Source organism: Cyrtonyx montezumae, unplaced genomic scaffold (assembly GCF_038088225.1).
Source record: "Cyrtonyx montezumae isolate F1298 unplaced genomic scaffold, pur_monq_1.0 scaffold_31, whole genome shotgun sequence".
Lineage (NCBI taxonomy): Eukaryota > Metazoa > Chordata > Aves > Galliformes > Odontophoridae > Cyrtonyx > Cyrtonyx montezumae.
The window spans coordinates 2,689,744-2,705,652 of NW_027072036.1; the positions used below are offsets into that span (position 1 = coordinate 2,689,744).

Here is a 15,909-nt window from a genome sequence, read left to right on the forward strand (position 1 = left end):
CTCCACTGCGCCGCCGCTCCGCGCACCCGGGGGGCGGGGCTTAGAGGGGGCGGGGCTTGGAGGGGCGGGGCCGCAACGCGACGCAACGTGACGTAAAGGGACGCGGGTGGGGGCGGGGCGGTCCGTGCGCGTCCACGCGGTTTTGGTGGCGGTGGATTCTCGCTCCTTTTTCCTCGTTCCCGTAGTCACGCGGACGGGAGCTTGTCTTCCGTGCTAAACGTAACACTGCATACCGTTGCTGTGCGCCCGCGGACAAAGCCCCGAGGTGCTGAACAGCACACCCCACGCGGGAGCTGTTAAAAGCTGTAACCCTCCCAGTGTTTCCCTTCATATCAGAATACATCAGAAATACCGGCACAGGATTCTGTCTTTCCGGAGTCCACTGTATGTTCACAAAACCACGGGCTGCAAAACACTGGGTTTGTTCTGCTCGTTCCCAGTGCAGTTTTGCTTCCCATCCCTCCAAACCTCCCCCCTAAAAAAGAGTAACTTAAACCCTTTGGAAGTTACCATTGCACACGCCTGTTCTGCCACTCTACATCACGTTTTAATTTAAACCTCTGTGCCATTTACGAATGGCTTTTAAAAAGCTCTTTAAAAAAAAAAAAAACAAAAAACCTCCTTGGCACAACGGCTGAAAAAAAAAGAGCTCCACTTGGATTTTCACACACGAAAACGTCAATCACGTCTGAATAAAAATAAAAATAAGAATAAAAAAAACCAAAACAGAACCGCAGCTTTTATTAGCCAGCTTTACAGTCTCTTGTATACAGTACATCGCACAGCTCCGCCTTCACAACGCTTCCTGGGTTAATATTGCGCCTTCTGATGGAGTATCATCAAGGCAACTTACAGAACACTGCTGAGTTTATATCGAAATAAACAGAAGATGTAACCCTGGTTTATAATGAACATCCAAATTACCATGTACAATTTGCAGTAGACTCTGTAATGAGCTTGATATAAAGCTAGATGACAGCGAAGGGGGGAAAAATAGTTTAAACTATCGAGTTTCCTCTTGAAATGTCTTTTCCCAAGGCACTGTGAACAAGACTGTCAGCAGTTATCAATGACTAGAGACACCAATGGGAGCATAAATATTTCACACAACAACCACCGTCGCATCCTCACCTATTTCCTATTTCCTTCCTCCTTCCCTTAAGCAACACCCCTGAATTTTGTTTGGTCCTCGGAGGGGGTAATCAAATTATCTTCTGCAACACCGTATATTTGTATTCAACACATCTAGAAATCAAAGCTTTGTTAGATTATTTAACCCTTTCACTGTAAAAACAAAAGGTTTTTCCTCACTATTTCTCAATGGATTGGCAAATTCGACTCGATTGTTAAAAAAAAAACAAACAACAGGAGAAGAAAGGGTTCAAAATCAAGCAAAGCCCTGTATTTTCAAGAGGAAACCATGCACAAGTACATAAGAAGGCAAAATTGGCTACTTGAAAACCAAGAATTGTTTTTAATGCATTGGCCAAGGAAAATAAATTGCAAAGTTCTGTGAGGTTCTCTAAAAATTTACAAGAAAAACAGATGGGCAGTTCTAGTCGATCCAGATGTTGGGTTTTTTTTCCTGTTTTTAATGACAACAAATACAGTCTCACACAATACAATTTCATCTTGGACTGCAAGAGACACTCCCGTGTGAAGCCTTCGGCACGACAACGTCACCGGGCAGAACCAGAGTTGGCATTCATTTCTTCATGGGCTGATAAACAGAGGCATTGGGATCGAGTCCAGAAGGGCTGGTCTCCACAAATTTGGAAGAGTAATGTGGGGAAACGGGGCTCAGCGTGCTGGTGGCTGCCGTGTACGTTATGCTGGGCATGACTGCCATCACTTCGGCGATCTTCTGTTTTAGCTCCTTGATTTCCTGATCTTTCTGAATGATTTGCCCTGAAACAGCAAAGAGCGTCGCTGAGAACCAGCTGCCCCTTCCTGCCCTCCCCCTCAATGACAAGCTGCTGAAGCATCCAGAAGGGATTTGGCTTTTGGATATCCTAACAGCAAAAGCACCCCCGGTGCAGCTGCCCATCAGTGCCCATGAGTTATTTTTACAGCACCACCTCACACAATCACATCTTCTGTTCCACTTTGCACTGTTTGCATCCACAACCCCACAGTGCCAAAATATGATTTATATTCTGCCCTTTCCCGTTTGCATTTCACAACCACCACGTGTGGGGTTATTACCTGTGATATTCCCCTTATTTTCAAAGCTGGCCTATTTGCACCATTTTTCTACACCCTCCCCATGCTGTGCACACTCACAAACCCATTATTACAGCACTTTATGTAACTACATAAAGAGAAGAGAAATAAAAGGTTCTCATTCCAATAAAACCTGCCTGCAAACAAACTCAGTCGAGGGAATTTGACAACTACAAAACAAAAAGCTTGCTTCTTGGGCTCCAGGGCCAGCCCAGCGAGCACAGCACCGCCTGGCACGGGTTGAATGCTGGCTCCATGCTCCCTCTGGTGGCACTTCCTACACGGACACCTCCCTGCTTAGCAAGGGGGAAGTTTAGCTTTTGGGATTCCCCCCCCCCATTTCAGTCTATTTCCTTCTGGAGATTCAGGGTCAGGATAACAGAGGGCAGCTGCTACGTGACCTCCCAGCTCTTCCAAAGAAGCTCTCCAGCTCTGAGGAAACCGTTTGTAAGAATGGAGAAAATCACAGGAGGAATTGGGTTGGTGGACACCCCAGAGATCACCCAGCTCCAACCCTCCCTGCTGCAGCCTGGGGAAACCAGCAACAATTAAATTAAAATACCACCTTCACTTCAATGACGTGGGGTAGGAAAAGAGGTCAGCTGGAGAGCTCAGGTTCACACTGACAGCAAAGGGAAAGACAAAACCCCACGGGCAGCCAGCACACGGAGCTGAGCCGTGGGATGCTCTTGGCCTCGCGCTCTCAGCTGAGCCCAACCATCACGTGTTACCTTGGGCAATCTCAAGCTGCCGTTTCGCATCTCCTAATGCAGAGAAGAGATCCAGCTTGATCCGTGTCTCTGCACTCAGGCTGTTCTCTAAGTGCTGTGTTTTATCCTGCATGGCTGAGAGTGCTGACATTAACACCTCCGTATCCTTCTCGTTCTCCTTGTACTTCCGCAGTTCCTGCAGGAGCAACGAGGACAAATATTATTCCTGCATGTTTCACGGATGAGATATACTGAGAAGCCTTTCCCCTCCCTACAGCACACCACTGGGCCTGGTGTTAACACAGTAACATTCAATTGATGGTTAATTGAGGACGCTGTAATATCACCTGCAGTAATTATACACGACCATCACACAGGTGATTAAAGCCGTATTGTACAAAGGGCAGTGAGCAGGTCCCATTTCCTCGGCTCCTTATTGTCTGTACCACTGAGACCTTTCACCCAGCACTTCCAGCTCAGAGCTGCACAGTGCTCTTCTGGAAGCACAGACAGCTGTGGAATATGAAAACAGCTAGAATGAGGACAAAGCCTTCACCAAAGTCCAAAGGGACACTACATAAAGACTGAGTGCATTGTAAGCTACTTCAGTTGTCTGATGGGAGGGATTTCTTCATCTTCGCGTGCTTCCCACATTGATCCAAACTGATGCAGACCCAGAAATCCAGAAAAGTGAAAAGAGAGAATACTGCATGGAAGAGATGGTCACCTTGTGGCTGGGAATGGCTATTTCTGCAAGGTTGGGGTTTTCTGTTGGCAACAAGTGGCAGCAAGCCCTCACATGAGATGTAATGGTGTAGTGAGGACTGTGCTTTCCTCTATCCATCCATTGGTTGAGGGACAACAAAAACAACAACCCCAATCATCTAAACATCTGAGCAGTGCAGAGCTGAGACCCACAGCCTTTCTTATCCCCATCTTCTTACAAACCCTGATGTAAGACATGCACAAAAGACATCTGATGAGAACAATTCCTGAAGGCGTTGACTGTCTCTTGTGTAGATCCAGCAGTCTCAAGGGTATGAAAGCACTCACTGTGAGGCTGCTCTAAGCCCCCGAGCTTTCTTGTTACCTGAACTTTCATTTCCAGTTCTCGCATCTGATCTTCTTTCAGCTTGATGTCAATGGTTAGCTTCTTGCACTCTGTCTCCAGCTCTCGGATACGATTCCGTAAAGTTTCGGTACATTCTCCTCTGCGGGAAAAACATTAAAAGAGAAAACAGTGAATAAAAGCAGGAGGCTGCCAGCCCAGCATTGCTTATTCCATGAAAAGCACTATCAGTACTGAAGGATAAGAAAGGAACATAACTCTGTTATTTCCAGTTCCTTATGGCAACAGTGAGAAACTCCAAAGAGTCACACAGTTTGTGCCCCAAGGACCTGGAAGTTGCTTGGAATGTTTATGAAGGATGGAGAACAGAAAAGCTGAACTTATGAGTTTTAGACATTTGGATCATTGCAATCATCAACACCTATTTTCATGTCGAAAACCGTTCCGTCTTACACACACATCAACACTGAAATAACACTGAGCACTGGCAGTCACTGGCTAGAGCAGAATAATTCTGAGGAGCAAGACGATTCACAGCCCCCCTGCACAAGGGGAGGTTTCTGTTTTAAGAGGACTGACCCATGCAGGGCACAACAGCTCTCTGCCACCACAGCCACCATACAGCTGATATCCCAGAGCACATTCATCATTTGAGACATTTTCTGGAGCTGACACTCCTCCTGGGGTAGGACTGAGTACCTTGTAGCAGCAGCAAAAGCAACAGCACGTGCAGCAGTTGCTTCTTCCAACTTCTTTCTCTTCTTTTCTTCCATTAATTGCTTTTCTACAAAGGCTCTTGCCTCTTGCTCTGCCTTTAGTTTCTTCTCCAGCTGGCTGATCATTTGCTTGTCTTTTTGTTTCATTTGTACAGTGTTGTGCAATCTGGAAGGTAACAAGTATGGGATTTAACACAGGTTTTCATTTCCTACAAACAAATCACTGTCACTTAGTCACAAGCGAGTCTTGCTCTCTTGCAAGCAAGCACCTCATGCTTTGTAAAGTCTTAACACAATATTTCCCCCTCTAGCAAACTAGAGCCATCAGCACCCAACTCACACAGCTTTGCAAACACATACTTGTTCTGCAGCAGTTCGTTTTCCTGCCGGAGCTGTCCGATTTCAGACCGGATTCCCCGCTCTGTGTTACTCAGAGAACTGATCTGGCTCCTCAGCTCCTGCTCAATCTGCCTGCTCGCCTGCAGGTCAGCCTTTAACTTTTTAATGTCTTGTTCCAACCTATGATAGACAGTTTTAAAAGACAATTATTCAGTTTAAAAGACTGTGCATCCCGAGCTCCAGTGGGGACTCAGAAACGATGCCTCTCTTTGCTAAATAATCTCCTGGGTAAGGACACACACACAGCCATGCACACACTGCACAACCTGCACAGGAATTCTGTTTCCCTGCAGACACTGCAGTACTGTGGAACATCCAATAAAATTACCTCCATCCCTCCAAGCAGAAATGAAACTGACAATGCTGAGAAACCCCCAGAGCTGACGGGTGACCACAAGAGCCCATTTTTGCTCTTCTCACCTAATTCAGGTTCTGTTAGTGATGCACTGCACTCCTGAATTCTCACTGCACACCGCTGGGTTTTTCTCTCGAAGTACAAATTGTACATGTGCTACTTTATCCATAATTCAGGACTCAGTGAATTTAGTTTTAATTCCTCCTGAACTGAGAGAATCTGCTACACGCTGAATTGCAGCTTTAGCAAGTCATGTAAGTTTACAGTCAAACATTTTCATCTCAAATGCATTCAATAGACATGGGTTTGTGATAAGAGGCCCCCAGCTCACCTTCGTGTTCCCCACGTTTGAAATAAGACTGTCATCTCTTAAAATAAGATCATAAATAAAAAATACATCATGGCACAGAATCACAGAACGGCCTGGGTTGAAAAGGACCTCAAAGATCATGCAGCTTCAGCCCCCCCACTGTGGGCAGGGTCACCAACCACCAGAGCAGGCTGCCCAGAGCTGCATCCAGCCTTGCCTTGAGTGCCTCCAGGGATGGGGCATCCACAACCTCCCTATAGGCAACCTGCTCCAGTGCCTCACTGCCCTCTGAGTGAAAAACATCCAACCTAAATCTCCTCTGTCTTAGTTTAAAACCATTCCCCCTCGACCTGTCACTATCCACCCATGTAAACAGTGGTTAATATAGGTAGGAAAAAAAATCTTGGTAGGCAAATAGTTATAGCTCTAAGAGAAGGAACTCTTCATGTTGAGGACAAACTATTTCAACACCTCGTGCTCTGTTGTGGGAGGAAAAGTTTGCAGGCAGGACCAGGGGCTCGCTCAGCCACGCAGAGCACACAAACCAGCAACGGGAAATCCATCAGCTGATGCCATGAAGTCACCATTTGCCATTCCTCAGGGGACAACAGCTCCATTTCATCTCCCACTGAGCAGCAACTGAGTGTTTTAACAGCAACCTTACAATCCAAGGGAGGAAGACGGTGTTTGAAGCCTCAGCTGCTGTGGATCAGCACTGGGTTGGTTTTAACACGGGCTGTCCCAGCGAGTGGCAAAAGCTGCACGTGCAAATCATGTGCACACACTGTACTGGCACAGATCTGTACATAATTTCAGTGTCATCCCTACAATAACACGGTGAGTGTGCCAAGGAGACAGCAGGAAAGTGTCCTCCCCGCACGAGTTAGGAAACCAAAAATCCAACACAAGGACCAAATGCTCCCTGCATTCCAGCTGTGGATAACCGACCGATGAATCGTGCTTCATTTACTCCGCTCCATCATCACCTGGCTACAAAAACTAAAGTTTTCCATGACCCAGGGTGCTTTGCTAAGAGACCTCTTCCTTGTTTTGTTCTCTCGTGGCCCCTGCTGCCAGTGTGAGCATGCAGCAATGCAGCTCTCCTGCTGTGGGTGGTGTGCCTTCGCTAGCAGCTCCTCGGGGCACGCCTGAGCTGAGTGGACACCGAGATGGGACCTCTCCCATCTTCACAGCTTACTCAGCAGCTCTGTGGCCTGCATTTAAAGTGTGTTAGTAGCACTGCACACAGCACGCTCGAGTTATTGCTCCAAGGAGTTGTGCAGCAGCTGACACTTTGCATCTGTACTTGTGAATCGGAAGCAAAAGACAAACATTTCAGGGGGGAAAAAAAGAGACCCCAGCACCAAACGAGAAATCAAAACCTGTCCAGGTACCACCAAACCCCTCTGAATTCCCTGGAGATGTAAAGGTCACCCCAGGAATGTTGGCCAAGAACACATCTGCTGAGCTCCACAGTGATTCCCCATGTTTTCCTCACGCCTTTCTTCCAACGACTGCCACAGCCCTCCATGGATGCCCTCAACACCCCTGTGAGGTCGGTGAGTTGTGCTGATGGCCACTGGAAGCTGTTTGCTGAAGACTGCGTGGCAAATGGGAGGCAAAAGCCAAGAACAGCACCCCAGCAGACCAAGTCCTGCCTAGCTCACCCCATTACAACACAGCTCTGTCCCCTTTATGAGATCAGAAATTACATTTCCCTTAGAAGACCAACTAAGAAAACAAAACCCCACATAACCCCAAACATCCCCAGTGTCTGCCAGCCAACATCCAAATGAAACTCACCTCACCAACGCATCTGGTTTGCTGAGCTGGTTGTTGGGAATACAGTTTTCCATTAAGTCCTTATGTGCACTCGGGCTCTTGCTCGGACACTTCTGTTTCTTCTCATTTTTAGTGGATGAAGGGATGCTGCCATTGGTGGCACTGTGACTGCGTGGGGAGGAGTTCACAACTCCGCTGACGTTTTTGTAATTTTTGGATGAGGCAGTGCATGAGTCCTCTTTTAAGAGGTTTTCTGTACTTCCCACGAGATCATTATTTAATCTTTTACTATTGATATGGTTTTCCATATATTCGATTTCTTGTATTTTAGAGTCTACAGGTTGCAAAATGTTGTTATTTATCCCGAGATTGTGTTTCTTAGCATCCTTGTCCTTTTCTTTCCCTTTTTCTCTATATTCTAGCTCTGGCAACGTTGCAGATAATTTCTTATTTGTTGGAATGCCTCCATTGTGCTGCAAAAGTATTGAGGAATCCATCTCAGATAATCCTTTGGCTGCAACAGCAGAATAAGAAAAATTAGTTAAAAATCAATCAATATTATGACACAAAGAAAAACCATCGAGTCTACAACCACCTCCTCTGCAGAAGGCAGAGCCTGCTCAGCAGAAAGAAAGCCTGCAAGCAAAAAGAAAACCACCCCAAACCCAAGATGACCCACCCCAAAACAAACGGAAGGTTTAGCTGAGCTTCCTCTAGGATGCAAAGCAGCAGAAATTGGAGGTGCTGGGAGCAAACACGGAGCAGTAGCACAGCTCACCTTCCTCTGCCTCCCTCTCCTGTCGCTGCAGCATCTGCTGCTCTGGGGGCAGTGCTTGCTGCAGGAGCTGCATGTAGAACTCATTCTCTTTCTGCACTTCTTTCTGTTTCCTTAAACGCATTTTGTAGCTGACGTAGCTTTTAAAGCCAAAGCCCAAACTGACGACGGGATAGCCAATGCTACGGGGGAAAAAAGCAGCAACTTCATTATTCCAGGTGGAAATCCATGAATGGCAAAGCTGTGAGTGCACCTGAATTGCAGCTGCCCACACCTGGAGGCGCAGAACCTTTTTTGCTGTGCTGCAGGGTGACCGCAGAGGCTTTGTCACCAAGTTACAGTTTGTGACAGAGATTAATCGTAACATAAACGATTGCAACGATGCAACTGCAGCGTGCACAGCAGTGCCAGCTGCTGGACAGGCACAAGATGCAGCTGTGCACCTCTACAGGAGCTGACACCCAACTGCAGCTCAGTTTATGTCCTGAAGGCCCATGCGAACATCCCCATAGAAAAATACCTGGTCTTTGGCAAGTGCTGCAACAAACCACCACGAATCTGCATTCTGAACACAGAAAGTGTCCCAGGAAGGGGGAAAACTCCCGTGCAGATGACTGCATTCACCATGGAAATCTTCCCACTCTTTGCTCAGTAACAGCACCGTGCAATCAGCATTTCTAAGTATGCCTCCAGAACGCAAGAACCATTTGCATACGCATCTGCCAATGCTCCCTTTGTGATGCTGAGCAAAGCCAGCTGTAGCTCCAGTCTGAAAACCCTGATGACAAGCTGAGATGCTCGCATCTAACTCAGCAACAGAAAGACTTTTCTTCACAGCTCCCGAATGTAACCTGGCACAGAATTCGGGTCCTGTTCAAGGGCTGTGTTTGCAGTATGGACAACAGAAATGAAAATGACAGATGCCTAATTAACGAGGGCTGTCTCACAGGGAAATGAACCAAACTCTCTGAGACTGACAGAGGACACACGTTAAATTCAGCCCAGCCTGGTGGTACACAGCAAACGTGTGGTGGTGAAGAAGAAGAGAACAGAGAAGTACTCCTCATTAGAGGCAATTTTCTAACTGGAAAGCACGAGTTCTGAGTGAAGATATTTTGAGGTCACTTTTGCCTTCTGCTCACTGCAAAGGTACAGAGTTTGTAAATGGATATCACAAATATCTCAGGACAACTGCACTCGTGTTCACGTGTAACACACGTCATGGATGGAATGCTCAAGGACAGCTGTGAGAGGGAGAATCAAACGGCCAAACCCCAAACCAACAGCCAAGGCCCTCTGTTGGATGAGAAATGTTTAATCAGAAATGTTAATGAGCAAAGGAGACTCACCAGTGTGCTGCGAAGGGACGACAAAGGTCCACGTGGAAGTTCTTTAGATCTTTAAATCTAATTGCTGCTTCGATATAAACAAAAAGTATCCACAGTGACACTGTTGGTAGACACACACCTCTCTCTATTGAGGGGAGAGACAAAGAAGAAACACCTCAGTGCCATACTACAAGCAGCACACATACTGAAGTCACTTTTAAAAGCTTCCAAAAGGCAGTGGGCAGTTTTCAGACCGTTATAAATAGAACAGTGAGAGGTTGGGTTTGGTTTTGTTTTTTGCTCAGTGAAGTATCCAGGATGCCTTTAAAGTGGTTGTGAGCGTCGGTCCCCTTCTCTTGTTTGATTGCTTTTACCAGTGAAAAGCAGAGGTGGAGCTAAGGGCAGAGCACAGCACAACGCCGTATATAGACCAGGAACGCTGCAGAACATGAGCTCACATTACAGCTCCCAACCTCAGAGCCAGCACTGCTTCCCCACCCCGAGCTCGGGATCCACCCGGCCCAGCCCTGAGCAGAGGGGCTCCAGGAACAGCACGGATCCCTCTCTCCAGCAGCCAAGCAAACCTAAGGTCTCCATCCTCTTGGCCCACAGAAGCCACCGCTGCTGACTGTGTGACTGCTGCTGCAGAATTCAGCAATTCAGTTACAGCTCCGTGCCCCAAACTTCACAAAGCTCCTGGCTACACGCCGACGTCAACGTCTCGTGTGCTTATTTGGAAGCAGGTCTCCAGTTTGGAGCTATGGGTGCTATTTTGAGGCCCTGATGCTATTTGCTTTGCTCTATTTACCGTGCTCTCTACTTCGGTCTCTCTTGAGCTGCTTTCTTCGACACAGATTAGAAAGCTGCGGTAAACCCTCTCCTAATAAAGGGATCAAATGTTTCTCATAGGTAGAAAGACCACACTCCCACACTGTCCTTCCTGCTCACAGACCTTCAGTTCCAGCAGTTAATCATGAAGTGATGATTAACCACGTGATGTACACACAAAAGCATAGCAAGGATAACAGAAAGAACATTTCTTACCTGTGACAGAAGTACATTAAAGCAAACGTGGTAACAAATAGAAGAGGGGCTCTGTGTGTTATCAAGAATTGGAAATACAGATTCAAATCAGAATGCTTTAGTTAAACAGTGACCTACCTGTGTGCCAGACATACTGTACCCACACGTACGTGCTGGCAGCAAAGAACAGCCATTGTATTGGGATGAAGAGCAGGCATATTATGTTTGATGTGAATGCTACACAAACAAAAAATACTGAAAAAGCCTGAAAAGAAAAGAGGGTGGGGGGGGGAAAGAGCATTTCAGTTTATCCCAGCAAACATCACCGTGAGTCCAGCATAGAAACAGGAGTGTTATTTATAATCAGGGTAAAGAAAGCATTGCATCATTAGGGCTGGGAGAGGTCACCTAGTCCAACCAAACGGAGCAGCCTGGCTTTTGGAAGCACAGATCTGTCCGATCAACAGACAACGTGTACAACCTGAGAATATCTGTGCCCCGGCCACTCCCCCAGCAAGTCTCCAAACTGCTACGTTTCCACCTTATTTTGTTTGAAGATCACTGATACACAGTACTGATGCACTGTTCTCGTTACTACTATCATCACTTACTCTCCCCGGGTGGTAAATATTTAAACAGGCAAGGGGTTAAGGAACTTAAAGGAAGCCCTAATGTAGGGGGATCTGAACGAAGCCCTGAATCTCAGGAATTCAATCACTCTCTGCCTACAGTGAATAATGTGACAGCAGCGTGTTATGCTTCCACTTGCCACAGGTTAAAGACACAGTGTGAGAAGCAAGAGACTTGAGCACAAATCCCCTTGCTGTTTGACAACTCCCTTTGTGGAACTGAGCATCAGTGCCATTAAATGAGGTGTGAAACATGGAAATCACCCTGACACCTCACAGGAGATCCCCATAAAGGGACAGCTGTACTCACCAAGCCCTGGTACCTGAAGGAATCGTAAACGCTCCTGATGAAGAGCCAGAAGGGCCACAGATACTCAAATCTGAACTCCAGGACAAAGTCTGCTAACAGTACCAGTGCCCACACCACCAGGAACTTCAGGTACAGGAAAGTACTGTGAAGAGAAAAGGGATCTCAGTCAGCATTTCCAATACAAAGACTGGAGAGAAAATGACCATGTGAATTTAGGAACCGTTTGCTTTTAATCCATTAAAAGGTCAAGAATGAAAAACTGTAGCTAACTGCAGCACGGGAGAGAAGATCTCATACAAAACAACGTGACAAGCAGTCCCCTTCATTCAAATCAAGCCTCGTCCAACAGAGCTGGCTGTGTTCGACTGCCTGTGTGGTTACAGCAGCAAAGAAGAAGGCGTGCTGCTCCGACACGCTCAGCCACCAGCTCCCTTTTGCTTTGCAGTGCCTTTGCACAAAGCAGAGCCTGGCAAACAGCAATGCTGCCACAGCTGCAGTGCTTCTCCTCTGCTCCACACTCCCCCATCCTCGGGGCTGAGATGTTTCTGCTCCCCCTCCCCACACCGCAGATGTTCGCTCATTGTCCGCGCTGAACCACATCTCCAATAAATGGAGGTATATTTTAAGCCCATAACTACAGCAGTTGGGAAGAGCGCTTCGATGCTGAGCTGTCACGGGGGTATTTGAGTGTATCTATGTTCAAATAAATCCATCCATTTAGGAAAAAAAAAAAGAAGTAATGATAAGGTTTCTTTGCAGCTGGTGGGGATCCCTGGGAGGAAGGCACACAGATCCCGACCACAGAGGCACACTGACACCCTCCAAATGAGATTATGTGAACAAAACCACGGCCCAAAGGTAGCAGCAGCCCCTCCCTCTCCCAGCACTCCTCCCTCCACTGCCTCTATTGTCCCCTCTGTGCTCTGCCACCCTGCACTCCTGACACCCGTGGACACAGCACCCTCCCTGGAGCAAACAGCCTTAGGTAGAGGAGCCCTCCAAGCTCACGTTCCAAGATGCCAATGAGTTTGTTCACAGTGCACTGAGACTCATGGAAAAGAAATGCCTAAAATCTGGGCAATTCGTTTCCTGACCGCCATCCACAGCGCTGGAGGAGGAACTGAGAATCCTTTTCCCCCAAATTTTTCCTCCCAATTGTTAGCAATGGGACTCAGTGGAGACCACGCAGCAGCACAGAGGGGTTTTAAACACATCAGGGATGAGGAGCAGGACCCGAGCAGCAGCAAGTCAACTTGAACTGCTTCAACAAGGACAAGCTGCCAGGAGCACCTCGGTTAACCCGAGCCCTAATGCACGTGCAGCGTCAAAGACAAAAGATGCTAACTGTAAAATGATGGCAGCAGAAGGCTTTAAAAGGCAGAAAAACAAAGTTATGAGTGTAAACTGTGGAAATAAGAGATCTGAGGCCCGCTCACCAACCCTTGGCTGGGTTTGGAGACCTGCTGAAAGCACAGTTATGCTTTAAGGATCACAGTTCCTGGCACAGGTGACATTTGTAGGAAGCTTTGCACGTAATATTAGCTTGGCATTCTGCAGCACAGGAAGGGATGGCACCTGAGAATGCAAAAAGCAGCTTCAAGGATAGGGAGGGCAGGGGCTGCTGGGGAAAGCTGGCTGTCATTGCAGCTCTCAGCTCAGTGCCAGACAGCTGTGCACTGGAGCACTGGCACAAGGGTGGGAAGATCGGCCCTCAATTAAAAAGCAAACACAAATCCTGCACGATTCTGGTGTGCTCATCAAGCTGTTTGCTCAGCCTGGCTGCTCTGACTGCGTCGCTGCGATGCTGCCTCCTGATAACTGTATTTGCTGGGTTTGTGTAAGCTGGTGGGAGTAATTAAGATAAGTTGAGTAAATAGCTACAGTAACCAGAGTAATTTTAATGACTTGGAATCCTGTCGTTCTACAGACGCTACCTGCATATACCAACTCTGAGTTATGGGGAGAAAGTGAGGGGAAATAAAATAGAAAAAAAAAAAAGGGATTAAGGAAGCAAATAAAGGAGTCCTCAGCCTGAGAGAGCCCCCAGCCCACCTCCATCCCTCCAGACTAGTTCCTCTTCTCTTTCTGTGGGACAGCACTTTCAAGTCCCTGAGTACTTCTGTTCACCAAAGCTCCGCGTGAAACAAAGGCTGAAAATCCCATTTCTGGCACAGAGCATTCCAGGAGGAGCTGGAAGCAGCATCCCAACACCTCGGACAGGTCCTCACGCGGCAGCTCCGCGTGCTGCTCACCCTGAGCCGCTCACACACCTTTCCCAGCTCTCCCTTTTCTCTCCCCCTTCCCACTCCTCCGTACAACTCAAACTACTTCACAGACACGACTCCTCTCGCGTTAACAACCGCTTGAACATTCCAAACGCCGCTTTGCCGTTTAGTGGAGCCCAAAACAAGGTGCTCCCATCCCCCACGCAGAGGTAAAGGGGTTCACGGCAACAACTGCGGTACGCAGAGCTCCCCGCGCCCCGCAGAGCCAACGCCGGCAGCTCCGCGGCCAAACCTCCGCTGGGCGCGAGCAGAAACGGGGCCACAACTTTCGGAAGAGTTATTTATCGTAAAGGTTGGAGACACCGCAGAGGCCACGCAGCCCGACAGCCCCGACCGCGTCCGTCAGCGCCACGTCCGCTCTGCCCGCGCCGTCCGGTGCCGCTGTGCAGCCCCGCCCGGGGCGGCTGCGTCAGCGCATCGTGCGCTGCTCCTTCCGAGCACACATTTCCCACCCCCCCCCCCCCCAGCTCTCCCCCTCCCCCCGCCCCGCAGAGCAGCGGGCAGCACCCCGGCCAGCAGTGCGGGCGCTCCCCACGTGCGGCCGAGCTGAGGGGCGGTCGCCATGTCGCGCGCTGCCCGGTGACAGCGCGGGGCCGGGCCGGGCCGGGCCCGCAGCGTTGCCCCCCCCCCGTTCCCCTCCCCCCTCGCTACCTGCCGTAGATGCCCTCGGCGATGCGGTTCCGCTTGAGCGGCCGCCGCAGCTTGCTGCAGTCCGCGCTCCGCCGCTTCATCCTCCCGCCGCCTCCGGCCCCGCGCCGCCCGCTCACGGCAGCACCATGCGGCCCTGGGCTCCTCCGCGCGGCGCCGCAGCCGCTGTTCTGCCCGCAGTCGTTGTGGGGTTTTCTTTCGGTTTATTTTTGTTTCCTTTTTTTTTTTTTCCCCTTTTCTTTTCTTTGCTTTTTTTTTTTTTAATAACCCCGGGAAACAAAGAAATAAAAATAATTCCTGGTCGGTCCCTCCCCGCCGCGTCCCCCCGCGCAGCCGCCGCGCAACGTCCCGCCCGCCGCCGCGCTGCCCAATCAGACGGAGGGCAGCGCGAGAATGACGGCTCTCTCAACCAATCGACGGCGGGGATAGACAAACGGACGGCCGAGACAGCCTATGAGAGTGGCGGGCGGTTGGTCCCGCCCCACGTCATCGAACGTCCCGCCCACGCATTTGATTGACGGCCACAAGAACCCGTCACGGAAGAGGACTTGTGAATTGACGGCTTTTTAACCAATCGCGAAGCAGTTCTGGTTCTCCTCCCGCCTTCTGTCCGTCTGCGCTAGTTCCCGTCCCGTGCTGCGATTGACAGCAAGGCTGTCCAATGGGAAAGAGGAGGAAAACTCAAAGGACAGCTCAGCTATCCATTCGGAAGCGGAAGAAGGAGGGCTTAATTTCCTCTGTCACCGTAGCGCTGAAGGGCCGCCCCTCACCCTTGATTGACAACCTCGCTGACAAATCACTGTCGTAAACCTCAGGGAGCGCTGCTCTGCCACAGCAACGCGGCCCTGTCCCGCCATCCCACAGGAGGGAGGCAGGAGAAAAAAAAACAAAAACAAAAAAAAAAGAAAACCGAAAAGCGGAGCGACTGCAGCAACGAAACACCGTCAGGAGAGTGGCAGCAGAGCGGCCCAATGGCGGGGAAGGAAGGGGGCGGGGCTACGTGGCCGTCCCGGCTCCGATCGGCCCAAAGACGGACGGTAGTTGGAGATCGGCCAATCAGAGGCCGGGAGAGCGGCCAGCCTTCGGCCAATGGGAAGCCCGTCCCTAAGGCAGGCCCCGTGGGTGGGGCGGGCGCTCAGCCAATGGGAAGAGGGAGCGGGGGCGGACCCGCCGCCATCCCCGCCCCTTCCGGCGTGGCTGCGTCGCCGCGGCGTTCCCGCCCTCCGCGCGCGGCGCTGTCCGTGTGCCCGCAGCTCCTGCTGCAGAGAGCCCACGGGCATAGAGTACTGTGTAGCCGCAGTGGGACCGTGGCCAGCAGGTCACGGGAGGGGATCCTCCCCCTCTGCT

At 49.5% G+C, this 15,909-nt stretch overlaps 1 protein-coding gene across 1 annotated transcript; it reads right to left on the bottom strand.

Moving 5' to 3' along the window:
- Positions 1 to 1,571: 1,571 nt before the first annotated feature.
- Positions 1,572 to 14,685, bottom strand: MACO1 (macoilin 1). Its single transcript, XM_065744513.1, has 11 exons — positions 14,566 to 14,685; positions 11,630 to 11,771; positions 10,829 to 10,955; positions 9,689 to 9,812; positions 8,343 to 8,521; positions 7,586 to 8,078; positions 5,079 to 5,237; positions 4,702 to 4,884; positions 4,024 to 4,144; positions 2,955 to 3,129; positions 1,572 to 1,908 (listed from the first exon to the last, which is right to left on the bottom strand). Exons 1-11 carry the CDS (start codon positions 14,643 to 14,645, stop codon positions 1,706 to 1,708), a joined length of 1,986 nt encoding a protein of 661 aa, XP_065600585.1. The 5' UTR covers positions 14,646 to 14,685; the 3' UTR covers positions 1,572 to 1,705.
- Between the last annotated feature and the right edge of the window lie 1,224 nt (positions 14,686 to 15,909).

Excerpts from the sequence above, each read along its gene's own strand:
- MACO1 (XM_065744513.1), bottom strand. The coding sequence starts at position 14,645 with ATGAAGCGGCGGAGCGCGGACTGCAGCAAGCTGCGGCGGCCGCTCAAG. Across the intron at positions 10,956-11,629 it reads CCTTCAGGTACCAGGGCTTG|GCTTTTTCAGTATTTTTTGT; the intron begins GTGAGTACAGCT and ends TTTTCTTTTCAG. Across the intron at positions 9,813-10,828 it reads ACAGTATGTCTGGCACACAG|AGAGAGGTGTGTGTCTACCA; the intron begins GTAGGTCACTGT and ends TCCCCTCAATAG.